The sequence below is a fragment of the Aspergillus fumigatus genome, chromosome 2 (genome assembly GCF_000002655.1).
Source record: "Aspergillus fumigatus Af293 chromosome 2, whole genome shotgun sequence".
Taxonomy (NCBI): Eukaryota; Fungi; Ascomycota; class Eurotiomycetes; order Eurotiales; family Aspergillaceae; genus Aspergillus; species Aspergillus fumigatus.
The window spans coordinates 2,089,814-2,108,913 of record NC_007195.1 but is presented as its reverse complement, the minus strand read 5'-3'; the positions used below and the strand labels follow the sequence as shown (position 1 = coordinate 2,108,913).

The following is a 19,100-nucleotide window of genomic DNA, read 5'->3' as shown; positions in this document are numbered from 1 at the left end:
GTGCAAAATGACGGAGTGGTATACTTTGAGTATCGCCCTTTTTGCGGCCATCGGGACTTTTCTTTTTGTATGTGTCTGATGAATATGGGCAAGTTAGCTGTGCTAATCGCAGATCAGGGCTTTGATACGGGAATAGCCACAACAAGTGAGCAGGGGTTGCGCTACTCGACTGGATATATTGCAAGGGGCTAACCGCGTATTCTGTCAGCTATTGCCCATGGAAGCTGGATCAACTATATGGGCCACCCGTCGGCTGGCCTCACCGGGGCGGTATGCTTCGAATCGTCGGAATATTCAGAATGCAATCTGACGCTGCCAGGTCGTCGCAGTTTACATCGCCGGCGAGGCAGTCGGCGCCCTCACGCAAACCGCTATCGGCGATAGACTGGGCCGACTTCGGTTCATGGCCCTGATGTGTGTGGTCGTGACGATCGGCACCGTTATCCAAACAGCATCAATCAACATTGGGATGTTCCTGGCCGGTCGTGCCCTTGCTGGATATGCTGTTGGGTAAGAAGATTTTCCCATGGCTCCGCGTAGGGTCCTCTACTCACTCAGTTACAGAGGAATGGTAGCCACTGTACCCATCTACCTCAGCGAAATCTCGGCCCCGCGCCATCGAGGCCTCATAGGAGGTATCTCAGGTTGCGGAATCTCGTTTGGAACCATGGCATCGAACTGGGTGGGCTTCGCCTGTAGCTTTGCGCCCTATGGGCCCGTGCAATGGCGACTGCCGCTGGGCATCCAGATCCCCTGGGGCGTGATCATGTTCGCTGGACTGGTCACATTCATGCCCAACTCGCCGCGGCATCTGATCCGCAAAGGCAAGATCGAGCAGGCGCGCAGCGAGTTCGTGCGGATCCGGAGGGATCTCCGCTCGGACGATGTGCATCGAGAGTTTGAGCTTATGCTCGCGCAGATTAAGTACGAGAAGGAGCGGGAGATCACTTCCTACCGGGAGATCTTTCGGCTGTTCCGGCATCGTGTGTTGGTGTAAGTGATACTGGTCAAATAAAGATGCTTCAGCTGATGGACGTAGCTCGATTGCCGTGCAGACGATGACTAGTCTGACTGGCGTGAATGTCATCCAGGTATGTCTGTGATGTCATTTGCCCCAAACCATTGGAGACTCAACTAACAATGGCATGCGTCTAGTACTACCAAAGTGAAACACCCTGCCTGACCTGACTTCCTCAGCCGGAACTAACCACATCAAAGCAATCCTCTACAAATCCCTTGGTATCGACTCGCGCACCATCCTGGCCTTAGCCGCCGTCTACGGCACAGTCGCCTTCCTCACAAACTGCCTCACAACCAAGTACCTTACTGACCAATGGGGACGCCGAAAGTAACTACCTCTGCTATCCAAGTCTCCTCGTAACCTAAGCTAATCCACATCTGCGTCACAGAATGATCCTCACCGGCCTAGGCGGCATAATCCTCATCGAAATCTACGCCGCGGTCATGCAACGCGAATTCCAGAACACAAATAACCGCGTCGGTAAGGGTTTCGCCATATTGGGTATCTACATGTTTGTCGTGATATATTGTACGTCCTTTCTCTCCCTTTCCTAAGCCCCCAATTATCATGCCCAGAACGCAAGAAAGGAAGAACTGGACTAAGGGCTCCCAGACGGCATGCTGAACAGCACAACCTGGCTCTACGGCGCCGAGGTCCTCCCCATCGCGCTGCGAAGTAAAGTAATGGGGCTAGCGGCCGCGTCGCATTTCATTGTCAATGTAGCAGGTCTGTTCCCTCGACTCTCCCCGCTGGGTACATGGCAATGGAGCTAAGATTATCCGAATGTGCAGTCACCGAAGCAGGACCCAGTGCATTTGCGAACATCCACGAGAACTACTACTATGTTTTCGTGGCGTGCACGGCATTCTTTTTCGTGGTGGCTTATTTCTATTTCCCGTGAGTGATGCATTTCTTACTGGCGGTTGTTATCTCTTGGAGATGTACTGATGTACTGCTAGTGAGACGAAGCAGAAGACTCTTGAGGAGATTGCTGCGTCTTTTGGTGATAAGGTGATTCTACCTGAGGATCAGGGTGATCAGCAAGGCGAGAACGACGAGGATGAGGATGAGGATGTGAAGAAGGTGAAGCCCAACTCTCAGCAAATTGAGGTGGCTGTAGCTGGAAGAGATGGTTCAGTCTAATCTTGATGTTTCATGGTGATCATGTTCGATGGTCTGTTGTGAATGATGTACGTGTCCACGAAGTAGAGGATGTTAATTATGAAAGTGCTCGCTGCACGCTCTTCGCGTATTTCTGACTCGGATTGATAGAGTCTCACCAGTGTATATGCACAACGGTTCCGTCAACGGCTGGCAGTTCCATAAGGGCCTCGTGAGGCTTGAGATGCGGCAAGTCCCAGTAAACGTCCTCGTAACTCCCAACAATACACCCGCAGGCAACAGTCTCCGTTATACCTCGAACTGACTACGCCAACTTCCTGCATGCGGCCAGAAACCAACCCGAAGATGGGCACCATATGGGGCAATGCCTACCACCGGGAATACAAAGCTATGGACATTTGTAAATGCAACTCCTGGACGATCATCAGCCACGATGCAAACACTGAACACAAATCTCGGTGTGACTGACCAAGCGATCGGCCAAATACAAAAGAACTCGATAATAGACTCACGGGTCTGCTGATAAATTATGAGTTACAGCCTGGAGATTATTAATAGAATCGATACTACGTACTTCGTATAAAGTAAGTATTTACATACCATTGATTAGTAATATCGATCTGGCATATCATAACTACCATCCCCTGACCAGGCGCTAGACCAGGCACGCGGGACTTGGAGGTACCTCTTGACGCCTCCACGCCCTGGTTTTCGTCACGCTATCTACTGGAGGCAGCAGTCATATGATTGTTTGATTGAGACTTGCAGACATACATCGTGCCAGACACCATGCCAAGGCCTAACCCTCGTATCCCAGCAAACCCAAGAACATGTTCGGATCTGAAGGAATTCCTTCGGCCACTTCATACAGAAGTCGATACGCTATATAAGCTATCTTATCGCCTCTCTTTGTCATATCAGAAGTTAGCTTCAACCTCATTAGACGAGTTTTTCCCCACAGCAATCACATGTCTCCCCACAGGGCACGAAACGGGCCGCTATCTAGCGGTCTATGTTGGTCTATCGTATCTAAGAATCGCCTTTATCGACCTGTTGGGAGATCAGCAGGTCGAGGGCCACTCACGCGTAAGGCGAACACTGGAGAAGGCATGGCCTATTGAAGAGCACTTGCGACGAGATCACGCCCCGGATCTGTTCACTTGGATTGGTGACTGTATCGCTGAAGTGGTGGCGGATGGCCTCGCCAATCCGAGTGAGAAGATGCCCTGTGAGTTGATTACAGGCATTTCTCTCTGTTTTCCTGTCAAGTATATGATCATCCCTCCGTCTGGTCCAATGCACCATATATCTAATTAGATATGACAGGCAGAAATCTCTAGATGAAGCCGTCTTAATGCCGACGGGAAAAGGGTTTGCCTTGAATTCAGACCTGAATCTTCGCCAGGCGTTGCTAAGTGGATATGAACGTCACACCCGTCGCCTTGATGAGCACCAGGGACCAATGCCAGCTAAGAAACGGAAGCTGTACTGTCTGCCTTCGTTAAGAATCGCAGTCATGACCAACGATACCGTGGCGACTCTCGCCTCTCTGGCATACTTTATACCTTCTTTGCCCAACACGCGCGTGGTCATGGGGCTGATCGTAGGCGCCGGCTGTAATGCTACTGTTCCTTTTAGAATTACTGATCTGCATGAGTTAAAGACTCGTCATATCCGTGCTAGGGAGCCTGATGCGCTAGAAACGCTAGTTTCTACTGAATGGACACTTTCTAGTGCGGCTGCTCCGTTGCATGAGCTTGGTATCACAACTTCGTGGGATACGGAGCTGGATATGCATTCCCAGCGACCAGGGTTTCAACCATTCGAGTATATGGTCGGTGGGCGATATATCGGTGAATTGGTCCGAATCATCTGCTACGACTGGTTCAATCGATCCCTAGGCATGGCGCGGTCTGCGCTGCCCCTAAAACTAGTCAAGGAATATTCTCTCACAACAGATTTTCTCTCCCTCTTTGTGGCGTCCAATTACTCCAATGAACGCCTAGCAAGCGATCTATCAAAGCGTTTACCACCTCCCCCCACGAGCAGTTGGCGTTGGACGCCTAACTTAGCAGGTGATGTTCGTGCCATTGCATCGGCAGTGCAGGACCGAGCTGCTTCTTTGGTGGCTGCTGCGGTTGTTGGCCTTCTCGCCTGCACTCGGGAGATACAGCTGCGGAGTCCGGATTCTCTAAGCGCCAAGATCGATCAGCATGCGCATATTGCACCAAAGGGTACTGAACCATATGATTTACACAGTAGGTTTTCGTCCAAATCAGGCTGGAGAAACGGACCAGAAGAACTGGCCGTAGCTGTCTCGGGGGGCGTCATCCAACACTATCCCCATTATAAGGAGACTGTTCAGAGATATATCGATCGGCTCATTTTATGTGCAGGACCACAGGAAGGAGGTAGAAGCGTTTTCCTTCGCGAGGTCAGCGATGGGGGAATAATTGGAATCGGGGTTCTAGCAGGAACAGCCTCAGGAGAGATTGGGGAAATCATTGGTTCCTCGTTACAGAAAGAGAATACTTCTCATGGCGACCCGAAAACTGCGGATAATGAAGCCTCGCCCAGAAATCAATCCTGAGCCATATAAGACTGAGCTACGCTATACTTATACCAGAATAATTCATCAGTTGCTTCTCTCCGAGCATCCCTAATCCATTACCGCACATATGATTATAACATGCTTACACAGACGGGGTATTCGAAGGTCAAATCGCACAGCAAGCTCCGATATTGTTCGTCATGCCCATCGAATTTCCCCCCCTTCTCCAACTTTCTCCCCGGGTTAGACTCGAGTTGGCAACATAGGTGCATAGTCAAATCACGCCACTGATTGCACAGTTTGCCTACGGCCACCGAGCAACCCCTTAGTTGATGCTCATTTCGCCATCCTCTCCATTGCTAGAACGTAGCAAACTACGGCTTTGCTACCATCGTTTCCGCAGCAGTTCTCTTATTTGATGCCGGAGACTAAAGGTCAGAGGCTGGAAAGGTTTGAGGGTTTATTTGAAATGAGGGGAGATGGGGAGGAGCCTCGCGAATAGACGTTATCCAGTGAGTTCTATGCTCAGTATTCCAGGCTTCGTCAGAAATTCAGTCCATTACACCAGATACACCCAGTATGGAATAATGCGGGATGAAAAGGGAGCAGACCCTCAAGCCTTAGCGACTGTGTAATATATACATTGCATATCGCTGACCCATGCATTTCGCAACGAGGATTACCAAAAGCCATTAGAGGATTAGCAGGCACCATATATTCCACAAGTACCCCGGAGATATTCTTGGAGCTCTGAAAAACGACTCCTCAATTTACAAGCATAGCCACTAGCAGAGTGGCAAGGGAACAGCCGTGACATGGGCACTGGGCTCAGACTGCAGCCCTACCTTAGGAATTTAAATATGTAGGGTAGAGAACTTGTTCCAGAAAAGTCGCTCGCCAAGGCAGGGGTGGAGTACCCCACCATGAGAATGTCTTCTAGAAGACTGCCGATTGAAGACATGGAATGTCTGAGAGCTCAACCGAGTCTGCGTGTGACTGGTAGACTACGGCAATCATACTTTTGTTTGATCATGGAATGCATTGTCTGAAAGGGACCCGAAAGCCTTGCGAGCGAATAAGGAATGATGGTCGATATATTATCCCAAGAAGAGGGGTACTCTGAGAATGTAGACTCACCGATACACATTTTACTTGTGTTTTGTTTCAGGCATGAACAGGAGATGAGACAAGTATAATCTTTACGGCCTCCTGCAAGTTCTAAACCAAAGTCTGCTGGTCGTCAAGATTACAGCAAACGAGGGGCAATAAGCGATGTAGCCGTGATGGGCAAAATTAGAGGAGATCATAGTGGTATTGGCTACTGCGATTGAACTTTGGTTATTGTATGATAAACTGATGAAAGAGTCCTCTGTCGAGATGCCAAAAAGAATAGATAACTAAATGGGATGGATGACAGAGAAGGACTGAAGGAGAAGACAGTGACCACCATGAGACAAGGACAGTCATGTTCGATATTACCTGCTGCGGATCATTTTCAGAGAAACCGAGATCGAGAAACTCCCAGTCACCTTGAAGGACCTGCTACGAAGTACTCTGTATCTTGGTATATTGGCATTTCTGACTGCATGAAGATCCATGGTTTGCTGCCAAAGAAGCTGTGGTAACCTCAGGCAGCGTCAGGTATAGTACACAGTACCATCTCCAAGGCAGTAGGGCATCCATGGATCAAATCTGCGGTTTCTACTCCACCGGTCCCAGACACTCAACGTATCGAAACATCGTGAATGAAACACGATGAATGAGGCTTAAAGAAGCCCGGTGATCATCGATGGAAAGTGCCCAATACGAGGCTTCTCATTCAAGATGATGGATGTTAAATGGTCAAAGAGAAGGCGGATCTCTCGGGCGCAATCTCAGCCACTATCTTTGTCAATGATGAAGTCATGCTTAGTGGGACCCTCTCCATCTTCAGGACTCTTCAGGACACAATATAAATACCACTGAGCCGAACGAAGGAAGACGTGAGACTGCTATCGCATACTATCAAATGTTCTATGGACACTTACGGCTCTTTTGACTGTTGATAAAGTCGATTCTCGGGATTGACAACGTGAGATCGACTACGCGCGTCAGTCAGCGAGTCACATTGGCTTGCCTCGTCGTGGAACCTCATCACTTGCAGACAAGTTGCAGCACTACTAAGGTAGGTACTGGACACTACTGTATGTATGTACTTCTGATTGCAGTTGGCTTCGTCTGTGTTTCTCTCCTCGCTCTTCCCTTCAACCCTATCATCATCATATCATCGTTTTCATCAACTCTACTACCTGCATTGTTAAATCCCCACCACGTCTCACTCACATAGTATCTTATTTCCATCTTCTTTCAATTCTCTTTGTGCATCACCCCCCCCTTCTTTCAGTCAGACCCGTCACGAAACCCCTCTTTGTAGCTACCCTACCCAGTTTGGCACTGACCATCCCTCATTCTCTGCTACATCATCATACATTGAATCTTTATTCTTTTCATCATCGGATATCCTCTCTTACCTTCTCCTTGCGCCCCTTGACTCACTGTCACTTGACTCGACGCCCGACAGCCCAGGTCGTCCACCAGCCTTGTCTCACGGCCGGCCTGATTGATCATCGCTTTCGTCTAGCACCGATCTTCCCCACTTCCCTTTCCTCGCCCCCCTCCCCTCTTCCAGGCACTTCTATTTCTCTTTTCGTTCTGTTCGGTTGACCCATTTCTCTCTCTCTCACTTTTTTCCCACCCCGTCTACTCTTCCTTCTATTTTCCTTGTCGCCGTGAACGAATTTCATCCTCATGTCGTCTTACATTTACAGAGAACGCGAGCGAGATCGCGAGTGGGACGAGCCTCGTTCCTCCAGTGTATCAATCAAGCGTTACGTCATACCTTCAGAGGAGGATCGAGAGCGTGATATTGTCTACCGTCGCGAAGACCCCGTCACCGGTGATCGAGAATTGGTAATCCGCCGCTCTACCGAGCGAGAAGAACCCGTCATGGTGCAACGTTACGAGCGAGAGGTCGACTATGACACGCGCCCGTACGACTACCGCTCCGAAAGAGACTACTATGATGGTGCGTACCAATGTACGAGTGTAGGTCGAGTAAATCTGACTGACCCTATTTATGTAGCGCGAGGGCCCCTCGTCGTTCACCCCCGTGAATCCGACTACGAGGTTGTCCACCGCTCCGAGGTAGAACGGGAGCCGGCTTACTACTATCATCGCCGGGTCCGCGAATATGATGATGACCGTCGCCTCCGCCGCGAGCTTAGTCCTGGCGACTCCATCTCTCAGACCAGTCGTCGTCGGGACGACCAAGACTACAGCAGTGATGATAGCATGGTCTATATTCGCAAAGAGACCCGTGAATACGACGATCACCCCCATCATCGACGCCACCTTGCGGAGGGTGCGTTGGTCGGTATCGGCGCTGCAGAACTGATTCGCAATCGTCGAAAGAAGGAAGGTGATGACGTGTCTTCGGGCCTCAGCCGTCTCGGTCACGACGTGGGTGCCGGCGCCTTGGGTGCTGTTGCCGTGAGTGCTGCTTCACGTGCTCGCGACTACTACCGCAGTAAGAGCCGTCACCGCTCCCACTCCTATGATGATGAGCGCAGCTCCCGTCACAATCACCATCATCACTACAGCCACAGCCATAGCCATAGCCGCCACAGCCGCCACAGCCGTCGCAGCCGTAGTCGCAGCCGTAGTCGCAGCCGCTCGCACTCGCACTCTCGTGCCAAGACGCTGACGGAGATCGGCCTTGGTGCCGCTGCCATTGCCGGTGCCATGGCTCTGGCTCGTAAGAAGTCGACGAGCGACAGACGAAGCCGCTCCCGGCACCGCCGGTCCTCCAGTGCCGTCCGACCCGGAAACGACGCCGAGAGTGAGAAACGCAGCCAATCCCGGATTCGGAAACATATGGCCGAAGCTGGCTTGGCGGGTGCCGCAGTGGCCGGTCTGGTCGAGAGAGCTCGCAGCCGGTCGCGCTCTCGAAAGGGCTCTCGTTCTCACAGCCGACTCAGACAGGCGCTTCCTGTCGTTGCGGCCGGGTTGGGAACCGCAGCCGTCACCGGCCTGTACGAAAAGAATAAGGAGAAGAAGAAGAAGGAGGAGGAGGAGGAGGAGGAAGAGGGCGGAAAGCGGAGGGAGCGACGTCGTTCCAGATCTCGAAGCAGGGCCCCGTCCGAGGCCTACTCAGATCCCGCCCACGATCCGGCTGGTCTGATCGAGTACGGCCAACATCCGGTTACCGGAAGCATCCCTGCAGCCCATTACTATGGCCGGCCTGCCAGTCAACAGGGTTACTACTCGGATGCTTCTGACCGAGTAGCCCGGGACGCAGCAGGATTCCGTGGTCGCGGTCGCAGTCGCAGTCGCAGCCGAGGCGGCAGGTATAGCACGAGCTCCTCGGATACCGACAGAGACGGCCATCGTCGCCGAAGCAGCCGGCGCCGCAAGCACCGAAGCCGTTCTCGTGAATTGGCCGAAGCCGCTTTGGCTGCCACTGGAGTCGGCTATGCCGCTCATAAGTACAAGCAGAGCAGGGATCGCAAGAAGGAAGAGAGAGAACGGTCAAGTGAGTTTTAACTCAAGAAATGCACGAACAATCTGCTGGTTCGGGAGACTAACGACCGGTTCCTTCTAGAGTACGACGATGACTCGTACCCTTCATCGTACCCTTCGGACCTTCCATACCCGCCGTCGCCCCTGCCACCGACACAGCCGGGAGAGCATCCTTACTATCCCAACTCCAACTACTTCCCTCCACCTCCTGGCTCTACACCAGCTCCCCCTGCTCCCGCCGCGCCATACAATCCGGCCGATTACCCTCCTCCACCAGGCGCAGTCCCTCCAGCGCAACCTTACGGTTATCCCCCCGAGCCAGGACCGGACCGGTACGCACCCCGGCCCCGGAGGGCGGACGAGAATGTGAGTGCTGCATGGAACTCTCCCCCTTCTGCTGCCCAGTATCCCATGCATGATGGTGGGTCTAGGGATAGATTCAAAATCTGACATTCAGGGATAACTGGTTGCTAACCAACAACCCTCAGGTGTAGAGAAACCTCCGTCACCGCTGAGAACACCGCGTCCGCGGACCCCCCGAGATCGCGCACGCGCAGCCAGCCAACCCCCTCAGCCCAAGTCTGTTGCCTTTGACCTCAATGCGGAGGAGCGTCCAATCGACCCTGGTTATGAAACGGACGATAGCGACACAACTATCGACTCTTTGACTCCTCATCATCATCGTGATTGTCATCGCTCCTCCGACACCTCGTTTGCCCACCGGCGCCGCCACTCTTCCTCCGATCCCTACTTTACCCCCCGCAAACCCCAATTTCAACCCAGCTCGTCCCAAGCAAAGATTGATCGTCCCGGTCACTCCAAGGACAAGGGTACTACCGATCTGCAGGAGCCGGATTCCGACTCCACCATCGACCTACCTGATCGGTTCGACTCGCATGGCCGACTGCTTCCAGAGCGGGACAATGATCCGCTGGTAGATGGGCTGGAGAAATTACTCCGTGGGATCAATCGCGTGTTTGTCTAGGTGTTTTTTGTATCCCTGTCATCTGTGGCTTATGCTTTTCAATGTCTGTTACTATTGGGTGGCTTTCTGATTTCGTTTCTGCTGTGGTTTTTCTATACCTGACGAATTTGCCGTGTCATGACCTGATATGATGATGAGATGCCCTAATGAGCCTGCTTATGTTTGATGTTATGATGAGTGATTTACGTAGAATGCCAAACTAAACCATATCCTCCTATTGAGCATAGAGAGATATGTACTGAACTGATCTTGATAAGGATTATGTATATATACACATACACACATGGACAAAGTCGCTTCCAAGAGCGAGGAAAAGCTGAGAAAAGAAAGAAAATGACCACCCCACCGACCAATATTTTTAAGCCTATCTTTTCTAATCAAACAATCTTCCTGCCGGACGCAATGTACCAAGGAATCAAGCCAAACGTCATTTCAAAGCGCCGCGCTGATGCATCCCATATTCGATGGTTCTGTTCTCACAATCGAAAATAGACAATACGAAGAGAAAAAAAAAATGGGCAAAAAAAAGTCCATGCTCTTTGCTCTTTTCCATGTTGCTGTCGTTTCATGAGGTGAATATATCAAAAGTCATCACACGTGAAGCATGAACCAACGGACCCAAAAAGGGCCCTGTCGGCTCAAAATGAGGATGTGGGAAATCATTTTGACAAAGGAAAGAAATATATCTCAAAAGGAGTGACATCAAACGGATCCCAAATCAAGACTGACGGTCCCTGATTCAGGGACGAGATCCAAGTGAGGAAAGAGAGATATCACGATGGAGAAAAAAAAGGCGTACGTCTTAAACAGCCAGCGCCATGTCAGTGGCCGTTTCCTGGTCCAAATTCAGGGATTATACAATTGAAAAATAGGCCGAGGACAACTATCCAGAGCTCATGCCAACGTGGATTATACAGAATGAGATGGACCCGCGGGTAATCATCGAGGACAGGCATCCGTCCGATTCGGAACTATTAATCAGGCTGCGAAGGCTCGCGCCACTAGTTCGAGTGTCTTTCTGATACCTTCCGAGGGTCGCCTGTCTGGGGATTTCAATCCGCGACGGTATAACCTTGAAGCGGATATTGGGGCCGTGTCATTCTTTCCCGAACCAGGGTCGGGCGTATCATTATTGTCATCATTGGGTACCACCTTTACGCTAGAGCTCACAGGCGAGGAGTAATACCTAGAGCTCAAGGGTAGCTGATACTTGATGACTCCGCGAACAATCAACTCAAAGGGATGCTGAAGTACCCGCTCCCACCGCTCCGTGCCGCCTTCTTCGGTTTTGTTGCCAGGTCGAGCGAGGCGGATCTGACCTTTGGATGTGGTGGATATGTGGTTCCAGGGAGACGGCTCGAACGCGAGGGGCGAATCAAAGTGAAAAACACGGCCGAGCAGCATGGTCTGAGGATCACCAGCAGGGTCAGTCGGTATAGGATCAGTGCCCTTGTCGACGCCTCCAGTGATCTTGAGGGACTCTCCGGCAAGCACATCAGGCGTGCATTCGGTATCCCTGCCACAGCGTGCAAGTCGAGTCAGTTCTGCGCGTTTCCTGCTTTGTTCAACGCGGGGAAACCCGTCCGGATCCGAGCTGTGATCGCGCCAGAGCTTGTCTGTTCCCACAAATCGGCTTTTGGCGAAGATGTTCACATCCATATCATCGACAGCCACGGAGAAAAGATTGGGATTCACGGCCTGCACTCTGAGGTCTAACATGATCTCCTGCTCCGAAGCGAGCACGTTCTGGATGGCAAGCACTTGCACGTCCACCAGCGGCTTTGTAATCCCGATAATAAATGAGGTAGCGCCTCCAATGGCCAAAAGTAGCAGGAAGCCAATGATGAGACAGATACTGTAGCGTGAAAAATAGCTGCGTTGCCGTTGCTGCATATACTCCATTTGACGCAAACTGGCACTGCCGGGGCGTCGACCGCCATGCCGGCTTCGTGACACACGCGTGGACCCGACCAGAGGCGTACGCTCATCATCCGCACCTTCTGCATCAAAATCGTAAGGATACATATCGCTCGCCTTCTTTGACCCGTTGATCGTGCGATAATTCGGCAGTGTACGCGAGTTCGCATGCCTTGACTGTCGCAGTCCACTGCCAATGAAATGCCGGGGCGACTTGGCATGTCCCTGAGACTGTGGGAACGGCGAGTCATTGTCAAACAGCGACGGATATACGTTGCTGTTGCGACCATATCGCCCGATATGGTGGTGTCGAGGAGTGTGCGTGCCGTTGCCATCTACCCTTGAAAGAGGACGGCCGCTTTCGTCCCCAGCATCGCCATCCACACTGCTGTTATATGTATTATTTGTGAATTTCATGCTGCGTTTGCCGGTAATGCTGTGTGTGGAGTCTCTCATGCTATGTCGCGCCCGACCTGCCAGCTGGTCGACTTGGCTTGCCATAGACGTTGCACTGGGGGTGCGGGAATGATACCGGTTCTGCCGGACCGGATATGGGTCTGGAGGATTGGACTCATAGACAAACGTTTCATCAGAGTCCGAGACGTCGGCCTCATCGACTGCGCTGGCCACTTTCGCTTCGAAGATGTCAGCTTTGGAAGACGCGGCGCCGCTGGCAAGGGCAGCAGGTTTGCGAGTTTTCCGTTTTTCCTTTCTCGGACGAATGGTCTCCGTACTCGGCTTCATGCGTAGAGTGCCGCTGTCTACCCGGCCCGAAATGCCTCGTTCGCCCGGTACCACACCCAGAGAGACCTGGGGAATTGAGGTCACCGTCTCCGTCTCGACAATCATGTTGCGGACGGACCCCTCCGCCGGTTTCCCGCGAGCGCCACTCAATGAGGTAGTGGAGCGCTTCGCCAAGAGGGAATCGGACCTTCTGGTACCCGTGGACACCCAACGACGAGTGTCTTCCATGCGCTCTGAGCTTTTGTTTCCGCCACTGTCACTTCCACTCTCGACATTGGTATTATGCCTGGACGCCTTTGGTGTTGTGTCTTCATCGATCTTTTGCAGCTTCGGCTCCTCCGACAGAGGCTGGTTCAGGATGGTATCGGCCGACGGGGTCGAGGGATCGCTGGTCATCTCCTCCACGGTTTCAAGGGCAGAACCCGGCGCACTGATGCGGCTGCTCACGTTGCGAGGTGCACTCCGATCTCCTCTGGTGGCAAGGTCGTCGGACGGCGGCAAGGACCGCTTGCTCGAGGTATTCGGAGGGGTAGAGCCCCATAATGGCATGTTGTTAGATTTGTCTGGGCTGGGAACATTGGAGGATGATTCAACATTCGGGGAAGCGCTCAGCACAAGAGGCTTGCTTCTGGGCTGGGAGAGCGCTCTTTGCACAGCACTCGCGGTAGGAACTGGTATGGACCGTTGCGGACTGCGATCTTGACTGTTCTGGCGCGATCTGGAAGTGCGAGGCGCCGACGTCGGGTTGCGTGCACGTCGGGACGAACGGATGGGGGAGGATTCGCGCGAGGATCGGGCGGAATTCGTAGTAGAGGGAGGGGCCGAAATGCTGGGAACTGCGGAGGATACTTTTGGTAGCTGGGCCAGAGTGGATGCCTGTGTTCGAGATTTAAATGCGGAACGTGGCAGTTCTACCATGTCGCTTTCACTCGCAGACCGCCGGGATGTAAACGAAGTAGCCTCATCATCGTCTTGGGCCACGCCCGGTCCATCGGAGGAACCATTGGGATAGGGCGACCTCTCGGACTCCGCTGCCATGGTCTCCGTCGAGTCAGAAGTTTGCTGACGCGGTATGGACAAGTCAGGAGATCCGAGAGGGTACCACTAAGCCAAGGGCGAGCAGGCAAAAAAAAAGGGAAAAAAAAAGAAAAGGGGGAAAAAACAAAGGTGTGGGATGACCGAACCAAAATCCAACTAATGTTGACCAAGCGGATAGACGTAGCTGGGGTCCGGACAGTCGGAACAGTTGAATGGGGTCGAATAATGGTGATCGCCTGTCGTACAGGAGGAAACAAGACACGTTACACAGTAGACGAAACCCAAAGACGAATAGACGAAGACCACATGCTGGCGGAGAATGTACCGAGATGAATGGGGAGTGAACGCAGAGAGGTCGAAATAATTACTGCATGCGATAAATCCAGCCGTTCAGGTAGACGAATGATTGTACGGAGCAAGTCGTAGGCACATAACTTGATCAGAAGACAGGTTGGATGGAGCGTCTAGAACAAGCTCTGTGCTTGTTTAGGCGATGGCGGTGTCGATTAGAAGCCTACCACGAGTTGGCATAACGGTTTGGCGTGGTTCAGCCAAGGATCGGGAGTCGGTTGTTGAGGGTGAGTGGACTGATCTCGCCAGGGCAGAGCTCGCCAGTACCAGGTGAACAAGTGCAGAGGGAACACAAGGGATCTTCGTCTTCGCAGTGGCAATACTCCAATCTGGTGTGTGAAAAGGGAGTTCGGTTAGGTTGAAAGGGAAAGAGGCAAAAGGCGGACGTTGAAATTCGATCAATGGAAATGAAGGTAAAAGCCGGTAGCGCACCCGTCCACGATCGTCCAGTCAGGGGAGCGAGGAAACGAGATCCAATAGTAGCCGCCCACGTCAAGGAACAATGGCTGAAGGGAGTCTAGTGTGGAAGGGTAAGGAGGTCGGCAGGCTTAGGGAGGCAGCGTGGGAAAGGCCGGAGGTCCCGTCTTCTCGTCACCGATCGGAATGGGGTGAGACAAGGGAAGCGTACAGAGTATGCAATGTTGAGGGGATCTGGAAAGGGAGATAGAGGGAGGGGATTAGACGGTTTCAAAAGTTCGGAATATGATGAAAGAGGCAATGGATGGCGATGACGAAGCCTCCATCAGAGATGACTGTGAAGGACGGAAAGGTACAAGAAACGACAGGCAACATCCATCCCATAGTGGAACAACGCAGTCGGTGGAAGGAGAGAGAGGGTCCAGCCCCTGGGGTCTGTTACAGTGCCGTGACACTATTATGTAATATTGTCTGAGGAATTTCAGGGGAACAATGGCAAAGCGATGGTATTATTACGACCATGTTATAAGCAGTCATCATGAGGTCATTTTCCTCCCAACTGCCCAGGATTTCAGAACTATACCTATCTACGGAGAAGGCACGAAGAAGAAAGAAAGATTGCTTTCGTTAAATCCATACGACTGTGAAAGTGGTGGAAATTGCAGGTAGCAGACTGGCCTGTTTATATAAACTTCTCTTGAACCAGTAGAAGCCCTTCTATACAGAGTACACATCAACACCAAACGTCAATCACCCATCTATCCAACAGTGACCTGTACAATCCGTGATAAATACCAGAATATCTCTTTCTTCAGAGAACAATATACACATTTCAGGGTATCATGATTCATTGTCATAGTTCTGCTCCGAGCCAGTCGCAACATCGCCACCTAGACGATCTTGTAGACTCGCTTTGCAATCAGGAAGGAAGCAAAAGCGAATAATATCAAGCCTCCGGTAACTATGCATAGCAGTGTCAGTTCATATGACCATCTCATAGTAGAATCCCCGGAAAAAGAGAGCATAATGCAATGAGTCCTTACTTGACCAAAACCACCACAAATTATCTATGTCTTGACCGGGGACCTTGACGTTCATCCCCCACATACCGCAGATGATGTTCATGGGAAGCACGATCGTTCCGAGAACAGTAAGCCTCCCGAGAACATCTGCTGTCTGCTCTTGTCGTTCATTCATCAGGATGTTGATTTGGGCTAGATAGTTCGAATGCGCTCGTGACAGTAGCCTGTGGCCCTGATTAGCTGGCCCCCTCTCCCGAATGTAAGGCACTCGCTAGGAAGAAACTCACGTCTCGTAGTAGGTCAAGCTACTGGTCATAGTCAGGATGTGATCTTGAATATCTCCCAAATACAGCCCAATCTCGGATTTCGGCGCCACTTCCCAATGCTCATTGCACCGCTTTGCGAATCCCTTCACAACGTCTGCCTTGTTGCTCAGCAATCGGTACATCCCCATGACCTTCTTACGGCATTCTCCCACACGTCGCAGCATCTCACCGGGAGCCGGTGGTTCTGGCACATCGTCGCCATCCTCTCGGCGGTTGGCAGGGTTAACGCTGGTATCTATACGCCCAGGAGAGTGCATCTTCATGATTCTCTCATCGATCTCGTCCACTTCGTCCTCAATCGACTGGATCAGCGGACCAAAAACATCCGTGATGTCATCAATCAGCGCATACGAGATCCAGTCAGAGCTGAGGATCAAGTAATCCATCAACTGGCGGATGCGCCGACGAACGTTCGCTGGGTGCGGCGTCTGCGAGAAATGGAAGCTCAAGATTCCCTCTCGGAAAACAACGATGTACATGTTCACAGGCTGCAAGTAATTCTCGCTGTTGGGATCCTGCTCAAACGTCCGATAGTTGACAAAGTAGTAGCTTCGGAATAGCTCGACCTTCTCACGCGCCTCCTGCATCATGATATCCTCGGCCGTCAGGGCGTGGATCCCAAATGCCTTGGCAATGACGCGCATTTCCGCATCTGTCGGAGAAAGAACATCCAGCCAGAAAGTGGGGCGAGGCCCAAATTTCTTAGGCTTCGGTGTTGAGACCTTGCGCGCCGGTGAGGCTTCGACTGATGCGCGGGCTTCGGACATGCCTTCGCTGATTATGGACGTATTATGTTGCGCCTTTGGGCCATTCGCAGCGTTCACATTGTGTCCACCGGCCTGTGCTGGCCTGTGGTCTTCCGCCCTGGCGTTGTCCTGGCCGTCGTGGTTGGAATCGGTGACAGGATCACTGTGATTATTTTCATCCTCAAAGTCCTCCTCATCCGATGAGTCCTCCAGTTCCGGGGGATCGGGGATGAATAACTCCCGGAAACTACCACCAGGCTGTACCAGCTCGGATATGCTCTGGGCATGAATGGTACTCTGAAACTCCTCGTTGAAATATGTGAAACGATACGGCGCCTCGTCCTCCTCACGCCGCCACACTCGGTACTGAGGTCTCAGTCGTCCTTCAATCAGCACGGGTTCGCTGATTTTCTTGGCGCGAAGCACACCATTTCGTTCCTCTTTCTCCTCCCGACTCCATTCTTCCAGAACAGACAAGTCCGGCCATTCCTTGGTCCGCCGCCGCCGCCGCCCGTCCTCGCGGGATGTTCTCCGTGCATCTTCCTCGGCGAGCTCTGACGCCTCTTCGATGGGAAAGCAGACATCCTCCTCTACCGGTAATGCGACAGTGCGGCGCCGACGAAGAGCCTCGTGAGGCGAAAGGTGTGGTGAAACGGGGGAGGACTGTGTAGAAGGCTTCTGCTGAGTGGAACGACCGTCCACGTCAATTACCATGTCATTGGGCCGGGAGCCCGCCTGATTGCGATTATCAATCGATTTGGCGAGAGCAAAGTCAAAGTCTGCACCTGTTACCACCGCGTCGTCGTAGTTCATCTCACCCCCCAGCTTCGGTGAGCTCGGGATGGAAGGAGGGTTATTGATGTCATAATCTCGATCAGGGTCAGGCGTCGCGAGACCGCGAGGAGAGCACCGGGAGGAAGCTGACTGCACAGAGGTACGTCGCTGGCGCGATGCAAAGGGGCTTGCCTTGGCATCTGTTCCATACCAGGATTTGTTGTTATGGTGGCCTGAAGCTGGTCGTATCAACGGCGTATGATCATCTGCTCCGTCTGATCCATCGCTATCGTCTCCGGCCTGAAAGACCCTGGTACCGGAGGGTGTACCACGAGAAGCTAAATCGATAGAACGAGACGGAATCGTCATAGACCCAGGTCGAAAGGACTGTGCCAGTCGGCTTTCTCTCCGAGGTCGCATGGTGGGTTGATTTCTGCATAGATTTAAGGAGGCGCATCATTAGCAATGCGAAAGATAACGAGGCAATTCCTCCCAAACCAAAACTAAACCTACCTATGGTCCAACAGAGCCTCACTCTCCAAGCTTGTACTGCTCAGATCCCTTCCCAGATTATAGAATGGAAGTGCCGGCCGAGAATAGGGCTGATCCCCCGCAATCATGGCATCCGCGTCAGCACCCGAGGCCGCAGCCCCATTATGGGATTCTTCAGGGGCAAGGAAGGACTGCCGACGATTGCGACGCTTCCGATGACGGTTCTTCCTCCGCTTCGGCTTGTTCGTCACAGATCGGCCCTCCGATGCGGCGTCGTGATGGGTGTGTGGGGCTGGCGTCTCGTAGCCCCCAGCGCTAGGATAAGCTCCTGTTGCCGCAGCCGTCTCGGTCTGAGAACTATTGCTTCGTGACGACTTGCCAGAAGCCATGGTGAGTCAAGGGATCTCTTTCAGTCAAATATTATGGCGAGGCGAAAACCCTTTGTTGGAACCCCAGGCGTAATGGTCAATGATGGCGGGAATAGGAAGGAAACCGAAATCTGGATAGATCCACGGAGTTGCATGCAGTTTTATCGTTGCAGCAACCTACATGCCTTCTGATCATTCATCGGAGCTCTCTTGACCAGGATTCACGAGAGGAGTTGTACTGTACCGAAGTCGTAGGGGATGACGCCTGTGGCGCAGTGCAGTGAAACATGGAGCGGTACAAACTAAAGGGTCGTTTCCAATAAGGATACAGGTTGAGGCAGAATAATGTCAGATAATCCGAGGGTCACAAAAAGCGATAACAGGACGAGAGAAAGGCGACGATTGAGAAGAAAGTAAGTAACGAGAGGTACAGCAGGCGGCGGCATTTGAGATGGCGGAGTGCCTCAGGTCGGCAATGACGATGAGATCATTCGAGCGATTTGATTGGCGGCCTTGCAGCCTTGCTTGAAGCTTCTGCCGACCCTAGAAGTGTGCCGAGAAGATAGAGTCAGTCTGCTTGCCCTTTGTAACTATGTCCCTCGTTCCAACAATAACCAGTTTAATTCTACTGCTAAAACTGGGATTTCTTTTCTGTGAAGCATGCTGCCC

At 52.2% G+C, this 19,100-nt stretch overlaps 6 protein-coding genes across 6 annotated transcripts; 3 read left to right on the top strand and 3 right to left on the bottom strand.

Moving 5' to 3' along the window:
- Positions 1-7: 7 nt before the first annotated feature.
- hxt8 (uncharacterized protein) lies at positions 8-2,164 on the top strand (the record flags this gene model as incomplete). The annotated part of the gene is made up of 11 exons (XM_077804117.1): positions 8-67; positions 186-270; positions 330-510; positions 565-993; positions 1,040-1,091; positions 1,156-1,165; positions 1,219-1,348; positions 1,410-1,549; positions 1,634-1,747; positions 1,813-1,918; positions 1,981-2,164. The coding sequence occupies 11 exons, from the start codon at positions 8-10 to the stop codon at positions 2,162-2,164; spliced, it is 1,491 nt and encodes a 496-aa protein (XP_077660280.1).
- A 636-nt stretch (positions 2,165-2,800) lies between these two features.
- Positions 2,801-5,593, top strand: AFUA_2G08110 (hexokinase family protein). The gene is made up of 2 exons (XM_750053.2): positions 2,801-3,411; positions 3,470-5,593. The coding sequence occupies exons 1-2, from the start codon at positions 2,933-2,935 to the stop codon at positions 4,731-4,733; spliced, it is 1,743 nt and encodes a 580-aa protein (XP_755146.1). The 5' UTR covers positions 2,801-2,932; the 3' UTR covers positions 4,734-5,593.
- A 509-nt stretch (positions 5,594-6,102) lies between these two features.
- On the bottom strand, positions 6,103-7,301 carry AFUA_2G08100 (uncharacterized protein; the record flags this gene model as incomplete). The annotated part of the gene is made up of 2 exons (XM_750052.2): positions 6,103-6,320; positions 7,205-7,301. 2 exons carry the CDS (start codon positions 7,299-7,301, stop codon positions 6,220-6,222), a joined length of 198 nt encoding a protein of 65 aa, XP_755145.1. The 3' UTR covers positions 6,103-6,219.
- A 180-nt stretch (positions 7,302-7,481) lies between these two features.
- Positions 7,482-10,236, top strand: AFUA_2G08090 (DUF3824 domain-containing protein; the record flags this gene model as incomplete). Its single annotated transcript, XM_077804116.1, has 4 exons — positions 7,482-7,758; positions 7,816-9,264; positions 9,334-9,672; positions 9,740-10,236. The coding sequence occupies 4 exons, from the start codon at positions 7,482-7,484 to the stop codon at positions 10,234-10,236; spliced, it is 2,562 nt and encodes an 853-aa protein (XP_077660279.1).
- A 978-nt stretch (positions 10,237-11,214) lies between these two features.
- AFUA_2G08080 (putative phospholipid metabolism enzyme regulator) lies at positions 11,215-13,935 on the bottom strand (the record flags this gene model as incomplete). Its single annotated transcript, XM_750050.1, has 1 exon — positions 11,215-13,935. The coding sequence occupies one exon, from the start codon at positions 13,933-13,935 to the stop codon at positions 11,215-11,217; it is 2,721 nt and encodes a 906-aa protein (XP_755143.1).
- A 1,359-nt stretch (positions 13,936-15,294) lies between these two features.
- Positions 15,295-19,100, bottom strand: AFUA_2G08070 (magnesium transporter CorA family protein). Its single transcript, XM_750049.2, has 4 exons — positions 18,085-19,100; positions 16,013-18,004; positions 15,747-15,949; positions 15,295-15,664 (listed from the first exon to the last, which is right to left on the bottom strand). Exons 1-4 carry the CDS (start codon positions 18,450-18,452, stop codon positions 15,594-15,596), a joined length of 2,634 nt encoding a protein of 877 aa, XP_755142.1. The 5' UTR covers positions 18,453-19,100; the 3' UTR covers positions 15,295-15,593.